This window comes from Pan troglodytes, chromosome 13, assembly GCF_028858775.2.
Source record: "Pan troglodytes isolate AG18354 chromosome 13, NHGRI_mPanTro3-v2.0_pri, whole genome shotgun sequence".
NCBI classification, from domain to species: domain Eukaryota; kingdom Metazoa; phylum Chordata; class Mammalia; order Primates; family Hominidae; genus Pan; species Pan troglodytes.
This window is the reverse complement of record NC_072411.2, coordinates 135,164,394-135,182,823: the sequence shown is the minus strand read 5'-3', so window position 1 is coordinate 135,182,823 and position 18,430 is coordinate 135,164,394. Positions and strand designations below refer to the sequence as shown.

Sequence of the window (18,430 nt, the reverse complement as noted above, 5' to 3'; positions counted from 1 at the left end):
GTGTGTGTGTGTGTGTGTGTGTGTGTGTGTGTAAAATCATCTCAAAGGTGGTAAGATCTGGGAATACTTCTTCTCAGGGTTTCAGAGCCTCCTCATTTCAGGGAGAACAATCCCCCTGACTCTTAATGTACCATGAACATCCCTCTAAGGACCCTCTGAGCCTCCCTGGATCACCAAATTTGAGAGCTAGAAGTCAAGAACACCCACCCACCCCATGTTTTCTGGACAGGAAACTGAGGCCCTGACTTGCCTGATGTTAAGCCTGTGATTACAAGCAGCTGGAAATGGAGATTCGAACCCAGGTCCCCTGACTCCTGGCCCAGTGCCCTTGGTGGTATATGGTGTGGGCGTCGTTGCATCCCTGGCACTGCACAGTAAACGCTGGTGATCAGCACTGACACAGGCAACGTCGACAGGGCAGTGAACACAGCACAATAGGCTACAGAAGCCAGACACCCAGCCTGGGCAGCATGGCAAAACCCATCCCTACAAAAAATACAAGTATTAGGCGGGCGCCTGTGCTCCCAGCTATTCAAGGGGCTGAGGTGGGAAGATGGCTTGAGCCCATGAGGTCGAGGCTGCAGTGAGCCACGGATGAGCCTCTACTGCACCACTGCACTCCAGCAAGGGCGACAGACCGCCAGCTCCACCTACACAACAGAAAAGGGCAAACCAAGACTCTAATTGGTGGTTGCCGGGGCTGGGGGCGGGGCAGTTACTGACCTCCGCAGGCACAAGGGGACTTTTCCCTGATGAGGGAGCTGTTCTGTATCTTGGTGGTGGTGGTGGTTACATGCACTGAATGTGTTTGTCAAAACTAATAAAAAGAGTAAATTATACCACAAGTTATTTTTGTTTCGTTTTGTCTTGTTTTTGAGATGGAGTCTCGCTCTGTCGCCCAGGCTGGAATGCAGTGGCACAATCTCGGCTCACTGCAACCTATGCCTTCCCGTTTCAAGCGATTCTCCTGCCTCAGCATCCCGAGTAGCTGGGATTACAGGCGCCCACCACCACGCCCAGCTAATATTTTTTTTTCTTTTAGTAGAGACTGGTTTTCACCATGTTGGCCAGGCTGGTCTTGAACTCCTGACCTCAAATGATCCCCCCACCTCAGCCTGTGCTGGGATTACAGACGTGAGCCACCATGCCCAGCCCCTCAAGTTTTTAAGATACAGCCTAAAATAATGATGATACTGATAATAATAATAACCTTGAAAGCCAAAAAAAAAAAAGTTCATGTTAGGATCACAACACAGAGGCCCCGGGGGTCCCCTTGTCAGAGCCGGAAGATGCCTGTTAGCAACTCAGTCCAGTGTCGGTTAGGGATTTCTGTCCACAAACTTTTCTCCTGGGAGATTCCTCAACCCAACACCGCAAAACCAGTGTGCTCTGACCCCAACCTGGCTTCACTCCTGCTTCCCAGACCAGGAGTGGCATTCCGCCAGGCACCCAGGCCCACAACAAACAGGGGGCCAGCTCCCTCATCCGCTGCTCTCAAAACCACCACAAGTCACTGACCTGCTATTCCTCCCATTCCTCCCTGCAGCTCTGACCTGGCCAGGTACTCACCTGTGTGCCATCCCCCTCAGGACGGGCTCTATGTCCCCCACCACCCTGCCTGTGCCTCCTGCTCGGGGCCTGCCAGGCCCTCTGGCCACCAACCGGGTTTGCTGGGTGAGCTCCTCGGTCCAGCAGTCAGAGGTCTCCACAGACTGGCACCAAAACACAACAAATGCCTACATCATCCACCCTGACTCCCACCCCACGGGACCCCTGCCTATCACTGTCCACAGGTCCAGCTCTTCACTGAAAGCAGCCTCGATGCAAGGGTTTGGGTGAGGTGGTAGGCGCAGGGGCCGGGGAAAGAAGAGAGAAGGCGATGCCAGCGGCAGGCAGGCCTCACTGAACTCTAAAACCTCAACAGCGCCTCCAGCCTCCATCTGGACAGCTCCAGTGACAGGGACGTCAGCCCCCAAAGCAGCACCCCCAGCTCTGGGGAGCTCGGAAACTCATGGTCTCCGCCTTACACTGAGCTCAAGGCCATCATTGTCCCTGGGTCTCATTCTGCCCCCAGGCTCCCAGAGGTCAGATGGGTGACAATGGTGACCTCGTCCCTTCCGAGTCTCTGCCCATCCTTGCAGCCACTTTTCTGGTGGATCAGGTTCCCAAGTGGAGCAAGCGCAGGGGTCCCCGTTCATCTGGCCAGGATGGAAGCCTCTCTCTCTCTCTGTCCTCTTGCTGGCTCAAGAATGGTTTCGCTCTTATTGCAACCTCATCCCCTCAGTGACCCAGGTTAAACGTGCTGTGAATGAAAATCACCCCATCTCGCTGGAGCCGTGGGTTCTTTGCCACACATAAGACAAGCATCATCCTCCCAGGCACTCCCGGGAAGGGTGCGTATTAATGGTCCATCCTAAGTGTGTCCTCCCAGCCACCGCACATTCCTCTCTGGCCACCTGAAATAGCAGCGTTGCTTTCTAGTTGGAAGGGGCTTCACCGACCTCATAGTGCACACTCCAACTTCATGGATCAGGAAACTGAGGCCGGGACCAGAAGGGTCAGGTATTGCTGGGTCCCCCAGACGACCGTGGTGGGGAAGGCACTCCCCAGGTCCCCATGAGCTCAGGTTGTGCCCCTGCACGTGGCCCAGCTGCTCTGAGGCAACCTCTGAGTACGTTAATGCTCATTTCTGCCTGGCTGACAATTTACAGGGAAGGTGGTTAATAGAACAGGACCAGCCCTGCAAGCAGGTGGGAAGGAGGTGCCATCCTAGGGCAAACCTTCTGATACAAACCTGTGTCGGAAGTAGCTGGTTCTAGGAACCAGAGTGGCCTTCAGTCTTCAAATCCCCCTACCCAGAAAGTCCTAATTCCTATCTTAGGTAAGCAAAGGCATTCTCGGCCTGGGGTAGGGGAAACCCAACCTCCTGACTATTCTACCAGACCACCTGCCCTGAGATCAGTAGTGTGGGGCTGGCTGGTGGGTGTAGAAGAAGGTGTTTGGGAACTCAGAGGGACTCCGGAGGAAGAGGAGTGGTGCGGTGGGAAAGGAGGCGTCTGAAACCCAGCCCTCCATGCTCCCCATTTCACAAAGGAAGACACAGACAAACGCTCCTGATGAATCGCAGAACACTGGTTGAGCTGGATGTTTGTGGAAGGGAGCAACAGAAGAGGACTGGAAGGGTTTTTTTGAGATGGAGTCTGGCTCTGTTGCCCAGGCTGGAGTGCAGTGGCAAGATCTCTGCTTATGGCAACCTCCACCTCCCGGATTCAAGCGATTCTCCTGCCTCAGCCTCCCGAGAAGCTGGGACTACAGGCATGTGCCACCAAACCCAGCTAATTTTTATATTTTTAGTAAAGACAGGGTTTCTCCATGTTGGCCAGGCTGATCTTGAACTCCTGGCCTCAAGTGATCTGCTCACCTCGGCCTCCCAAAGTGCTAGGATTATAGGCCGGTGCCCGGCCAAGTCTCTGACCATTTTGAAGGTATGATGGAATCTCTGGACCTATAGGCCAGAAAAATGTATATGCTCATACACAGCCTTGTACCCTGAAAACCTCCATAGAATCCGTGGGACCCCAGGTTTCAAGCCCTCAGATGAGTGGAGAGCTGAGAAGAATTCCTAGCTCGGCCTCTCTGTCTAACACGCTGTCCCACCAGCTTAGACCCACTAAGAGGGTCCACATAGTCTCGCCCTGAGCACCCCTACCCTAGGAGGTCTTTGAGGGGAGGGAGGTGGGGTTTGTTCCTGTTGTATCCCCCTTTTCCTATGAAAAGTGTCCTTGTTCAGATGATATGCTATATGGTCACCCCAGAGGGAGGTAACCATTCTGTTTCTCCAGCCCATGGTGGGGTGGCCATGGGATGGGGGGACCTTATTCTTCCACCACGGCCATACATCATTCCATCAGAAAGGCCACTACTGCACCCACTAGACTTGGTCGCTAGCTGATGGCAAGGTTTGTCGCCTTGGGGATCAACCTTGCCCATGTCTAAACTTACCATTGTGAGACCTTGCACCAGCCGACAACCCTTTCTCATCTTCCGAGACTTTCTTTTCCTGTCTAGACATTTACGGTCCCTCTCAATGCTTTCCTGGAATTCCCTCACTATTTCTGCTACCCTTTTTCTCTGGAATTATTTAAGAAGTATTTATTTGAATGTAGTTTTGCAAGCCACTTTAAACATTTCCCCCTAAAAGTGCCTCTTATGAATAATGTAAACAAACGGCAATTATAAAATGATACATGAATGCCTCCAAATTGCAGAGATTAAGCTGTAATTTTCAGTGGCGGAGACGTGGATACCAGGATGTGCAGATTATCCCACGTTTCATCAAATTCGAATGGGAGTGGAGTTCCACAGTCTGAATAGAATACTTAGCCTGATGACTAACTGAAAATTGTTTTCTATCTATTCTAAAGCACTCAAACCAGTGAAGCTTGGGAAAGTCATTGACCTCCAGTCGTTCTGCTGAGAAACAGCTGGCTCTATTTCCATGGAGACCAGGGAATCTGAAGATTTGGAAAAGACCTGGAGGAAATCAGCACGTGATCAACGGAACACTGATAATGAACCAGCCAAGGTGAAACCTGAGTTACTCCCAGAAAAAGAGGAGACTTCTCAAGCTGACCAGGATATCCAAGACAAAGAGCCTCATTGCCACATCCCAATTAAGAGAAATTCCATCTTCAATCGCTCCATAAGACGCAAAAGCAAAGCCAAGGCCAGAGACACCCCCGAACGGAACGCCAGCTGCCTGGCAGGTCAGTATCAGGGACAGCTGTCACGGCTGTTCCCTTACATCCAACTGGAGTCATCAGTGCTGAAAGGTCCTCATTAAATGAGAAAGGATAAGTGGCATTGAAAAGTACCAAGGACAGTTTCAACAGGGTAGTGCATTTTAAAACCATTATCTAAAGAATCCAAATTCCTCCACTATGATGACGTGTGTACTTAGGAGTAAGGGTTGAACCAAATTAGACAATTAGACTGGCTTCTACTGAAAAGAGATTTCTTGTTCTAGAACTCAGCAAAACACCCCTCGCTGTACATGCATTCTAGGAGGGAGACTTAGAGCCATCCACATTACGGGTCATCTGAGAACATGAATTGTCTCAGTGATGAGGTTCTGTCCTGTTCTCTCACTGTGACTGCCATAGCCAAAGCTTCTGCTGCTCTGAAAATAAATGAGATTAAAACCTTGGGAATAGATTTGCAGCAAGACTTCTTAATCTTTTAGACCAGTGCCTAGCACATTTTATCTGCTCAAAATATATGTATTGAGCAGAATAAAGTTCAGAAAACTTTACAAATGGGGTGTTGGTGCTACAGACTCTTTTCCTTGTGACGTGCTCCTGTGGTTGACAGGCAGCCTGCTGGGGGTGAAGAATGTGTGACAGTTTCCCAGCCCGGGAGGCACAGCAGCTGCCACCAGACTATATATGCTACCCTGAGTGTGCCAGAGTGGCAACCCCTGCTAAATCCAGAGACTTCATCAGTGCATTCAAAAACATTCATTAAACCCTGTATTGGGTAGCTGTTTGCCACACGTTAAACTCCCCTCAAAATATAGAGACTTAAAACAACAGTATTTATTATTTCTCACGATTCTGGGGGTTGGTTTAGTGGTTGCTGTGTCTGGGCCAGTTTACCTAACCTCTGCAGTCAGCTGGTGGCTCTTCTGGGTTTGGAAGGTGGAGGACAGCCTCACTCATCTCTCTGGTGGTCTGTGAACTGGGACTGCCTGCCTCTGCTCCACGTGGTCTCTCATCCCCCAGCAGGCTGGCCCAGGCTTATGCACACGGCAGTCGGGTTCTGAGAGAGCAAGAGCAGAAGCTGCGTGGCATCTTGAGGCCTAGACGGAGACTCAGACCTTGCATAGTCCCTTGCACCGTGTTCTGTCAGTCAAACCAGCCCACAGGGCCAGCCCAGACCAAAGGGGTTGGGGAAATTGACTTCACCACTCCACGGTGGTAGAATCTGTGGCTGTTGCCATCCACCACAAACACTAACAAAATCATGTATCAAGCACTGAGTTAAGCAAGAAAAATACAATGATTGAAATACTATCGTCGTGGAAGCTCAACTTTTCCATATGTTTGAAATTTCCCGTATACTGAAAGTTAAAAGCACATTCTCACACACGAGGAAGCTCGGGTCTCTGCCTTTGAGGAACCCACAATATTGTAATGATGTCATTTTAATGCAAGCCATGTGTGAAAGTTTACAGGAGAGATAAAGGCAAAGCATTAGACCCTTCTGCTGGGGTTAGGAAAGGGCTTCCCAAAGAAGATGATATTTCAGATGAGTCTTGACAAATGGGTAAGGACGGCCGGGTGCAATGGCTCACGCCTATAATCCCAGCACTTTGGGAGGCCGAGGTGGGTAGATCATCTGAGGTCAGGGGTTCGAGACCAGCCTGGCCAACATGGTGAAACTCCATCTCTACTAAAAATACAAAAATTAGCCAGGCATGGTGGTGCATGCTTGTAATCCCAGCTACCCAGGAAGCTGAGGCAGGAAAATCACTTGAACCCAGGAGGCAGAGGTTACAGTGAACCAAAACCATGCCACTGCACTCCAGCCTGGGCAAAAGAGTAAGACTCCATCTCAAAAAAAAAAAAAAAAAGGATAAGGACATGGCTGGGGAGAGAGTGGGAGCAGACTTGGTTGATTTCATGCAGGTACCCGGTGGCTGTGCTAGTTTGCTAGGCAGGCATTTCAAGGGTATTCTTACCATACCCATTTTACAGATCAAAAAATAAACAACTGAGGCCCACAGAGATTGAGCCACTTACCCAGAATCACACAGCTATTGTGTGGTACGGACTGAGCTAGAGTTCAGATCCTTCTGGCTCCAAAGCCTGTGTAGATGGAGAAGGGGGTTACAGTAGCGCCATCCAACAGAAATATGCTGCAAGCCACATACATCATTTTAAATTTTCCAGTGGCCACATTTAAAAAGTACAAATAAATGGGTGAAATTAATTTTAACAATGCATTTTATTAACCCAGCAGATGCAAAAGCTACCATTTTATCCTGTAGTTAATAATCAACATAAAAAATATCAATGAAATAGTTTACATTCCTTTTTTTTGCATGAAGGCTTTGAAATCTGTTGAGTATTTTATATTTGCAGCCCCTCTCAATTCGCATGCCAAATTTTCATTGGAAATACTTGATCTGGATTTAGATTGCATAAAATGTACAGTCAGAAAAGTGGATTTACATACCCAAATTGATCCAAATACCCTTAAAAGTTTCCCAACAACTGAATCAATATGAGTTTGTACTTTTAAATGTAAATTACATTAAATAAAATGAGAAATTCCCCTCCTCAGCCACATTTGCCAGCCACATTTCAAGTGCACAATAGCCACACGTGGCTAGCGGCCACCCTGTTGGACAGGGCAGGGGTAGGGCATTGTAAGCAGACAGAAAAGCAGCTGCAGCTGCCAAGGTTGGGGGTCAGGGAAGTCTTTCAGGGTTGCAAGAAAAGGAAGGCGTAGGGCTGTGTCTGGGATGAAGCTGGGGAGGGAAAGAGGGCCGCTGGGGAAAGAGCCTCGAGTTTGTGATCTCCCCAAGCTGAGCCAAGGATGCTGACACCAGATAGACAGAACAGTGCCATCCCCAAAGGTGGCCTTTATGTCCAGCCATAAATGTTTTCATCAGATTTGCAGGGGTTGTTTGTTTGTTTGAGATGAAGTCTCGCTCTGTCACCCAGGCTGGAGTGCAGTGGAGCAAGCTCAGCTCACTGCAGCCTCCACTTCCTAGGTTCAAGCGATTCTCCTGCCTCAGCCTCCCAAGTAACCGGGACCACAGGTGCCTGCCACCATGCCCGGCTAATTTTTGTATTTTTAGTACAGACAGGGTTTCACCATGTTGGCCAGGCTGGTTTCGAACTCCTGACCTCAAGTGATCCGCCCACCTCGGCCTCCCAAAGTGCTGGGATTACAGGCGTGAGCCACCACGCCTGGCCTTACAGTTTTATTTTTACAGTGACTCCTTCATGTCACCTCCTTGGAGCGAATTCTTTTGACTGCTCAGTACTTCCTGATCCAAGAATCCAAGGAGAAAATGTCTTGCTTGACCTACATGGTGAGAAAGAGCACGGGGTGGGGGCTGGGGAAGAGAAGGAGCAGACAAAATGGGCTACTGGGTCACTCCACAGCCACCAAAGAAGCTCATGATCTGGAGTCACGATGTGTGATTTGGGTCTGGAAGCTGTGGGACATTCTCTGTTTCATCTGCAAAATGAGTACCCCTTCAAAATCACAGCAGATCATTGCCTAAAAATCCCACCCCCGGGTGAGCAGACTTTCTGGGGGAGGCTAACTGGACTTATTATTTCATATTGATTAGGACTTGGGAATTGTTAGATGCTAAAAAATTGGCAATGATTTTTGACCAGTAGAAATAACACCAATCGTTATGGTTTTAATGCCCTGTAAATGTTAGCCAGGTTTGTATTCTTATTTCCAATATCTTCCACTGACTACGTATGTATGTTTATGTATACGTAAATGTATATGAAGTTGCTTAAATCATCATTATAATTTTCTTTTTTTTTTTTTTCACCGAGGCTGGAGTGCAGTGGCACGATCTCAGCTCACTGCAAACTCCGCCTGCCAGGTTCAAGCAATTCTTCTGCCTCAGCCTCCCAGGTAGCTTGGATCACAGGCATCCGCTACCACACCCGGCTAATTTTTGTATTTTTAGTAGAGACGGGGTTTCACCATGTTGGCTATCCTGACCTCAGGTGATCCGCCCGCCTTGGCCTCCCAAAGCGCTGGGATTACAGGTGTGAGCCACCGCACTCGGCCCATAATTATAATTTTCATAGGGATGGCATCCCAGGCCATCTGACACAGCATGAGATGTGACAAACTCCCCTTCAGGGAGTGAGGGAAGGGACACCCCTTCCCACTCTGCTTCCTCCACCTTCCAGCGTGACTGCTGCTACTGTCCTAGGCTTACAGAGAATTGCCTGAAAAGGGTTGATCTGTATATTCTAACTTGCTCCATTTCTGAATTGTCCCAGATTCACAGGACAATGGAAAATCTGTAAATGAGCCCCTGACCTTGAATATCCCCTGGAGCAGAACGCCTCCTTGCAGAACAGCAATGCAGACAGACCCAGGAGCCCAGGAAATGAGGTAAGAGATGGCAGATCATGAGGAATGCTGGTCTGGGAAAGATGCATCAGAGGTCATTGCTGCAAAGACTTGACAGGGTTACGAGGGTGTCATGTTAAAAAAAATAATAATAACTTTTGGTTGCCCGTGCTAAAAAAATAAATAAATAAAAACTCCATAATTTAAAAAAAAACTATTGTTTTGTACAGTAATTTTTTAAAAAAATATTTGTGGGCAGTGATGTGGTCTTGCTATGTTACCCAGGCTGGCCTCAAACTCCTGGGCTCTAACGATTCTCCAGCCTCAGCCTCCCAAAGAGCTGGGATTACAGGCACAAGTAACAAAAAAACTATTGTTACTCCTCTGACAAAACTAGGAAATTTTAAATACTACATATATTAAGAAATAGAATAGAAAAATCACAGCCCGGCGTGGTGGCTCACACCTGTAATCTCAGCACTTTGGGAGGCCGAGGCAGGCAGATCACTTGAGGCCAGGAGTTTGAGACCAGCCTGGCCAACATGGCAAAACCCTGTCTCTACTAAAAATACAAAAAACAAATTAGCCAGGTGTGGTGGCACTCGCCTGTAATCCCAGCTACTCGGGAGGCTGAGGGAAGAGAATCGATTGAACCCGGGATGTGGAGGTTGCAGTGAGGTGAGATAGAGCCACTGCACTCCAGTCCTGGTGATGGAGTGAGACTGTCTCAAAAAAATGAAGAAAGCAGGGGAGGGAGGGAGGGAGGGAGGGAGGGAGGGAGGGAGGGAAGGGAGGGAGGGAGGGAGAGATAGTTCACTGTATCTTGGCCAGGCAGAGCAGCTCATGCCTGTAATCCCAGCTCTTTGGAGGCTGAGGCCAGAAGATTGTTTGAGCCCAGGAGCTTGAAGCCAGCCTGGATAACATAGCAAGACCCCATTAAAAAAAAAAAAAAATCACTGTACTACCACCACCCAGAGAGGTTTTATTATGTGGCAAATGTGCTTCAAGTCTTTTTTTTCTATATGTTTATGCATCCTTCCTTTTCATAAAATGACATCTTACTATAAAATATTCTCCAGTATGACTGGATTGTGATTTATTAATTATGCTCCTATTGTTGGGTTTTGGGTATTGTATCAGTCAGTACCGAATTCAGTTGCTTATTTTAAAACATAGCACAGCTTAACATGGCAGAGATCTATTTGGCTGTTGTGTGAAAGAAGTCTAGAGGGTCGTGACCGCGGCTCCTTCATGCCTGCATGGACCCAGGTTCCTTCTAGCTTTCTACTCTGTCATTTGTCAAGGTGACTGCCAAAGCTCCAGCCATCACAGCCACAGTTCAGGTGGAGGGAAAGAGAAAAGCCAGCAAGGGAAGGGCGTGGCACCAGACAGGTCTGCCCTGCTCTTAAGGAGATTCCCTGAAGCCCACCCAACCATTGCTGCTGATATCTTATTGGCCAAAACTGGGTCACATGGCCACCTCCACCAGCAAGGGAGGCTGGGAAATGGGTGTGTCATTTAAAAGCAGGTCTGGGCCAGGCGCGGTGGCTCATGCCTATAATCCAGCACTTTGGAAGACTGAGGCGGGTGGATCACTTGAGGTCAGGAGTTCGAGACCAGCCTATCCAACATGGTGAAACCCCATCTCTACTAAAATATACAAAAATTAGCCACATGTGATGGTGCAAGCCTGTAGTCCAGTGACTTGGGAGGCTGAGGCAGGAGAACCCCTTGAATCCAGAAGGCGGAGATTGCAGTAAGCCAAGATCACGCCATTGCACTCCAGGCTGCGCGACAGAGCGAGACTCCGTCTCAAAAAATAAAATAAAATAAAATAAAATAAAAGCCAGGTCTGGGCCGGGTGCAGTGGCTCACTCCTGTAATCCCGGCACTTTGGGAAGCCGAGGTGGGCAGATCACCTGAGGTTAGGAGTTCGAGACCAGCCAGATCAACATAGAGAAACCCCATCTCTACTAAAAATACAAAATTAGCCAGGCATGGTGGCACATGCCTGTAATCCCAGCTACTCAGGAGGCTGAGGCAGGAGAATCGCTTGAACCCGGGAGGCAGAGGTTGCGGTAAGCAGAGATCACACCATTGCACTCCAGCCTGGGCAACAAGAGCAAAACTTCGTCTCAAAAAAAAAAAAAAAAAAGCCAGGTCTGTTTCTGCCCTCAGCAAATGGGTTCCATCAGTGAGGAAGAAGGGGACAGTGGATACAGGGAAGGCAACAGCAATCTCTGACCCAAGACAGTTTCAAATTTTTGCTGTTTTGTAAGCCACACTATGATAAATATCACTGTGGCAAAACCTAATGCCCAGCCCTCATTATTTCTTTAAGCTAAATTCCTAGAAGCTTCACAATCTCTACAAATCCCTGGATGGCTACAGGGAAACTGTATCCCCTGTATCTGCACTGGGGAATTGTGAACCAGGCAACAGAGCAGAATCCTAGGACAAGGTGGGGAGGCAACACTTCCTTCCTGAGGTTGCTTTGCCCATTGATCCTTGATCTCACACACACACACACACACACACACACACACACACACACTCCTATTTTATTTGCATGTAATTAGATATTATGGGTGGATTAGGCTGTTCTTGCATTGCTATAAAAAAATACCTGAGGCTGGGTAATTTACAAGAAAAGAGGTTTGCACTTTGGGAGGAAGAGCTAGGAGGATCACATGAGGTCAGGAGTTCAAGACTAGCCTGGCCAATATGACAAAACCCTGTCTCTTCTAAAAATACAAAAATAAGTCCAGGATGGTAGTACATGCCTGTAATCCCAGCTACTTGGGAGGCTGAGGCACGAGAATTGCTTGAATCCAGGAGGCGGAGGTTGCAGTGAGCTGAGATCATGCCACTGCACACCAGCCTGGGCAACAGAGTGAGACTCTGTCTCAAAAAATAATAATAATAATGAAGAAAAGAAGTTTGATTGGCTCACAGCTCTGCAGGCTATACAGGAAATATGGCAGCATCTGCTTCTGTGGAGGCCTCAAGAAGCTTCCGATCCTGGTAGAAGGCAAAAGGAGAGCAGGTGTCTCACATGGCAGGAGCAGGAGCAAGGGAGTGGGATGAGAGGTGCCACACACTTTTAAACATCCAGATCTCGTGAGAACTCACTATCACGAAGACAGCACAAAGACATGAGGGATCCGCCCCTATGATCCGAACACCTCCCACCAGGCCCCACCTCAGGCATTGGGGATTACATTTAACATGAGATTTGGGTGGGGACAAAAATACAAACTATAGCCAGGGACAATTGTTTCCTGCTGTCTCTGATGTGGCTTAAGCCCCAAGAGCCAAGAACAACACTGTAAATATCTGACCATCTACCTGGGACACAACAGAAACAGTGAAGCCACCTTAGCCCCTCACCTGCCAACCCCACCCTCACTGGAGGGTATCAACAGAAGTGAGAGTAAAAGTAACTGCTCAACCAAAGCCAGAGCAAGAGTCCAAGGGGCCAAGAAAGGGCCCTGGTAGTAAAGAGAGAAGGAGTCTCAGGACAGTGGCTCTCTGCCAATTGGTACATAAAAATGTTTTAACACAAATATTTCTGCATTTTAACACTAGATGAAAGGGGGAGTGACGGGGCTGGCTATTGGGTTTTGTTTGGGGGGAGTCGTCAGGGTGCTGTGAGTTTCCTACCCTTCCCCATGGGAGCCTTTCCCCTTAAGTTAAATGAGGAGGGCTTCAAGGGATCTACTTGGAAATCTCTGGAATCTGGGGGACAGGCACCTTGTTCACACCCGGAAACATCTAGCGCTGAACTGGCTGAAGCAGCCTGCAAGGGGAGGAGGGCCAGGGCTGAGCAGGGATTGGGGAAGCATTTACACCGAAGGCAAGGCAGAGAGGCATGATTTCTCAGAGCTAAGTGCGGGTCTCCAGGAAGAGAGCCAGCTGTGAACTGATTTGAAAAGGGGTCTGCCCAAGAGCACTTCCTGCTGGAGTTGCGGCTTAAGAGCTTTGCACGTGCCAAGGAATTGTGGTCAGAGACCTCCCGGGAGGCGTGTCTAAGGACCCCCACAGGGCCCCACTCTGAGAGCCCAAACAGCAGCTGAGGGGTGGGGAGAATATGGAGCAAGAGGTAGGGGCTTTGGCTGTGGCAGGGTCTGCACCTGGAGAGGGAGAAGCAGACAGTCAGGAAATCGCTTTGGGCTGCTCTCTTTAATACCCAGCGAAAGAGACCATTTGCTTATAACTTCCAAGTAGCCAGCAAAGCTTTGCATGTGGCCTGCCTGAGGTTTCACACAAGGCCCAGGCAGGTGGTGCCAACCTACAGAGCAGGGTGAAGTGGGGAATCTGGAGGAAGAAATGAGCCCCTTCCTGTTTGTACACCAAGTCCAGCTTGCCCATGAACCTGTGCCCCCTTCTGTCTTGGTGGCTTAGTAAGCACAGTGGTTTTGGTGAGCACATTGATGTTGACTGCCTCCAAAGCAGGAACCACCAGCTCCACTGTGCCACATGTCGCTATTACATTCTCTGAGCTGGATCTCCATGGCGAGATAAGTCATGATACACCTGCTGTGGAGACATTTTCTAGACAAAAGCCTCCGATGAGCTGTCAGGTTCAGAGGGCTTTGAGTTATTGCTTTTAAAGGTAAAGTCCAAAATATGCATTTCTCCTGGGCATGCTACATTGATCCTTCCATCTAATGGAAGCTTGTCTGATGTGAGACTGCCGGGGTCCTCACCCATTCTCTGTCATTTGCTCCCGGCTTCACTTGCTCCATAGCATTCTGAGTCAGGTCTGTCATCCACATAACTGAATCCCTGCTCTTGCCCACATCTGTGTGTCACTGTCTTCTCATACTGGGTCCCTGATGGAAAGTGTCATGGCTGATTTTGAGCATCTCTGGTTCAGTTTCCATAGTCACCTTCCCAATTTCTTTATCCATTCCTATTGAAGTCCATTTTGCTCTCATACAGCGAAATCGTTCTCTGTCTCCTTGCTTGATTTGTGCATAGAAAGGCAGGTTTCATGATCTAAATTTAGCAGAGGAAAAATACCAACAGCAACGGCAACAACAAAAACCCCTACATGGCACAAAGACTGGTAACAATTAAAGAGAGACTACAGCATTTATCTCGGAAAAGCCCCAAATATTTCATCTCCCTGGTTTGTTTTTGGAATCGTCGCTGTCGTTAGTGTATTCATAAAGGTGATTTAAATAATGCTTTATTGAGGGTCATCTTACATTACAATAAAATGTTCAGATCTTGGGTCTGTAGCTTGATGAATTTTTACACAGGTACTACACCTCCTTGACCATCAACTGGACCAAGATATAGAACATTTCCATTGCCCCAAGAGGGCCCCTCGGGGCCCGTTTTCAAGTCAATATCCAACTCTCAGACGTAACCATCTTCTAACATCTATCACCATCAGATTGGTTTTGTTGGTTCACACAACAAATGGAATCACACAGTGTGTACTCTACAGTGTCTGACTTCTGTTGCTCAACATAATATTTTTGAAATTCATCAATATATGTGTACCAGATTGTTCTTTTTGTTCTTTTATTTTATTTATTTATTTTTTTGAGACAGAGTCTCACTCTTTCGCCCAGGCTGGAGTACAGTGGCACAATCTCAGTTCACTGCAACCTCCACCTCCCAGGTTCAAGTGATTCTCCTGCCTCCCGAATAGGTGGGATTACAGGCACCTGTCACTACACCCAGCTAATTTTTGTATTTTTAGTAGAGACAGGTGTTTCACCATATTGGCCAGGCTGGTCTCGAACTCCTGACCTCAAGTGATCCGCCTGCCTCAGCCTCCCAAAATGTTGGGATTACAGGTGCGAGCCACCGCGCCCGGCCCAAATTATTCTTTTTTATTGCTGAGAGGTATTGCCGCAATTTGCTTATCTACCCTTCTGTTGATGGATATTTGAATTGTTTCCAGTTTTCAGCCATTATGAATAAAGTTGCTATGAACATCCTTAGACAATTCTTTTTGTGGATGTATGTACTCATTTCTCTGGGGTATATACCCAGGAGTGGACTTGCTAGGTCTTAGAATAGGTGTACATTTAAATTTATTAAAAACAGGCAAGTAACTTCTCAAAATGGTTGTACTGTTTTACACTCCCACCAGCAAGGCATCAAGGTTCCAGTTGCTCCAGATCCTTGCTAACTCTTGGAATTGTCGGTCTTTGTAATTGTATCTGTCTTACTATATTGTGGTTTCTCACTATGGTTTTAATTTGCAGTTTCCTGATAACTAAGGATGTTGAACACCTTTTCATATGTTTATTGACCATTCATGGTGCCTGTTTAAGATGCCTAACCATTTTTTATTTTTTATTATATTTTTAATTTGTAGGAGTTCTCTATATATCTTGAACACAAGTCTTTGCTCACATATGTGTACTGTAAATATTTTCTACTGGCCTGTGACTTACTTGTCTTTTTTTTTTTTTTTTTTTTTTTTTTTTGAGATGGAGTCTCTCTCTGTCACCCAGGCTGGAGTGCAGTGGCGCAATCTTGGCTCACTGCAACCTCACCTCCCAGGTTCAAGCAATTCTCCTGCCTCAGCCTCCCAAGTCGCTGGAATTACAGACTCCTGCCACCACGCCCAGCTAATTTTTATATTTTTAGTACAGACAGGGTTTCACCATATTGGCCAGGCTGGTCTCGAACTCCTGACCTCAGGTGATCTGCCTGCCTCGGCCTCCCAAAGGGCTGGGATTACAGACATGAGCCACCGTGCCCAGCCAAGTTTCTTGTCTTTTAATGAGCAGAAATTTTTAATTTTGATGAAGACTAAGTTAGAAATTTTTTTATTGTTTGTCCTTTTATATCCTAAGAAATAGTTGACCACTTCGAAGTCATGAAGATACTCTGCTACGTTTTCTTATAGAAGTTTTAGACTCTTCATTTTCACATTTGGGTCTATGGTCCATATAGATCTCTAGTTGCTCTTGCACTGTTTATTGAGAAAGTTTTCTGTTCCATCAAAGAGCTGCATTGGTACTTTTTTCAAAAGTCCAATGACCGTAGACATGTGGGTCTATTTCTGAACTTTTATTCTGTTTCATTGATCTAATTTTCTATCTTTATGCCACTACCATAGTGTCTTAAATACTGTTGCTTTATGCTTAATCTTAAAATCTGGTAGTGTAAACCCTCCTACTTTGTTCTTATTAAATATAGTCTTGACTATTTTAAATCTTTTGCATTTCTGTACAAATTTTGGAATCGGTTTGTCAATTTCTACCAAAAAAAATCAGCTAGAATTTCAGTTGAAATTGCATTGTCTCTACAGATAAATTTCAGGTTTAATGCATACATTAACTAGCTTGACTTAGTCATTCCACAAGGTATGTATATTTCAAAACAACATATTGTATACAATATATACAATTTTTGTCAATTTTTTAAAAAAATTAAGGGATCATTGACACCTGAATATTGGCAACTTAAATTGTTCAAACTATGAACATGTCCTAATCTTTCATTGATGTAGATATTCTTTAAATTAATCCAGCAATGATTTGTAGTTTTTAATGTAAAGGTTTTACACATATTTTAAATAAATTTGTTCATAGGTATTTCATCTTTTTTATCCTATTTTAAATGCCAATGTTTTCTAATTTCATTTTTCAATCATTTTTTGGTAGTATGTAAAAATAAAATTAATTTTTGCATGTTCACCTAGTATCCTGTGATCTTAATAAATTCGCTTATTAGTTCTTTTTGAGATGGAGTCTCACTCTATTACCCAGGCTAGAGTGCAGTGGTGCCATCTCGGCCCCCTTCAACCTCCATCTCCTGGGCTCAAGTGATTCTCCTGCCTCAGCTTCCCAAGTAGCTGGGATTACAGGTGCCCACCACCACACCTGGCTAATTTTTGTTGTTGTTGTTGTTGTATTTTTAGTAGAGACAGGGTTTCACCATGTTGACCAGGCTGGTCTTGAACGCCTGATCTCAAGTGGTCCTCCCACCTCAGCCTCCCAAAGTGCTGGGATTACAGGCATGAGCCACTGCACCCAGCCATATTTCTTTCTTTTCAATAGTCATGACTTCTATTTGTTTCTCTTGCCTTATTGCATTGGCAAGGACTTCAATCATAGTGCTGAATAGAAGCAGTGAGAGTAGACACGCTTGTCTTATTTCCTGGCCAAGGCTGCTTTGATGACAAAGATCAGAAGCCTACCCGAATTTGCTCAAGTGAAAGAGGGATATTGTAAGGATGCTGGATCCTGGAGACCCCAGGTAGAAGAGATGAAGCCCATCTTTCCATCTTTATAAGAATGAAGAAGCCATCAAAAACCAGAGCCGCTTTATCCTTTTCTTGGGGGCCATGAGGCCCCCTCCTCCCTGTTTCTCTCTGTGGACTGCTCTGTTGTCCTGCTTCTCTGCTTTTCAGCTTGCACTTGACATAAATGGCAGTCATTGCCACAGTGACCATTCATCTCAGCTGGCCACACAGCCACTGGGGACTCTTTTTTGTGTCTCTTAGACAAAAGGAATTTCTAAGGAAATAATCTGGTTGGGAGCCCGAGGCGGGCAGATCACGAGGTCAGGAGATCGAGACCATCCTGGCTATCATGGTGAAACCCCGTCTTTACTAAAAAAAATACAAAAAATTAGCTGGGCATGGTGGCGGGCACCTGTAGTCCCAGCTACTCGGGAGGCTGAGGCAGGAGAATGGCGTGAACCCAGGAGGCGGAGCTTGCAGTGAGCAGAGATCGCGCCACTGCACTCCAGCCTGGGCGACAGAGCTAGACTCCATCTCAAAAATTAAAAAATAAAAAATAAAATAATCTGGTTGACCATCCTTGGGTCAGGTGTTTATCTCTGGCTCAAACAGCTAAAAGAGCAGGCAGCAGGATTAATGGGGCCATTCCCACCTCATCAGTGGGAGCTGTGCTTGGGAGAAGTTTTAAATATGTGAAGGCGAGCCAGGCAACCCCAAACATATATAGTGTAGTTAGAGTCTGAGTCTCACCCACAAGAGAATGCCGAAAGGGACTTGGGTGAGGTAAGAGCAGAGAATGGAGATAAGAACAGTGGGGGCTAGAGGCAGTAGATTAAAGATTTAGAGACTTCTGAAGCCCAGAATGGACCCAAGAATCAGTTCTTCCGTTTTCAAGATGTGGGATGGTGCTGATGTGGGACATGGGATGTTCTTGGTAGTCAGTGCCCGTCCTCACAGAGTTCATCCAAGGCTGCTTTGCAAGTCCTCTTCGGTATACCAACCAGCAGTGAGTCATGGTGAGCTGGGCAGCACGGCAGGAGGGAAGCACCATCACTGCAGAAAGGTGTTCTGTAAAGAGGGAAACAGGAAGCCAAC

At 47.0% G+C, this 18,430-nt stretch overlaps 1 protein-coding gene across 1 annotated transcript in view; it reads left to right on the top strand.

Moving 5' to 3' along the window:
* NGEF (neuronal guanine nucleotide exchange factor) overlaps positions 1-18,430 on the top strand; it is a 130,397-nt gene that overhangs the window by 34,362 nt on the left and 77,605 nt on the right. The window contains exons 2-3 of the mRNA XM_016950725.3: positions 4,425-4,766; positions 9,045-9,159. Coding sequence (XP_016806214.1) covers positions 4,499-4,766; positions 9,045-9,159 — 383 coding nt within the window. The 5' untranslated portion in view covers positions 4,425-4,498. The remainder of the gene's footprint in view (positions 1-4,424; positions 4,767-9,044; positions 9,160-18,430) is intronic.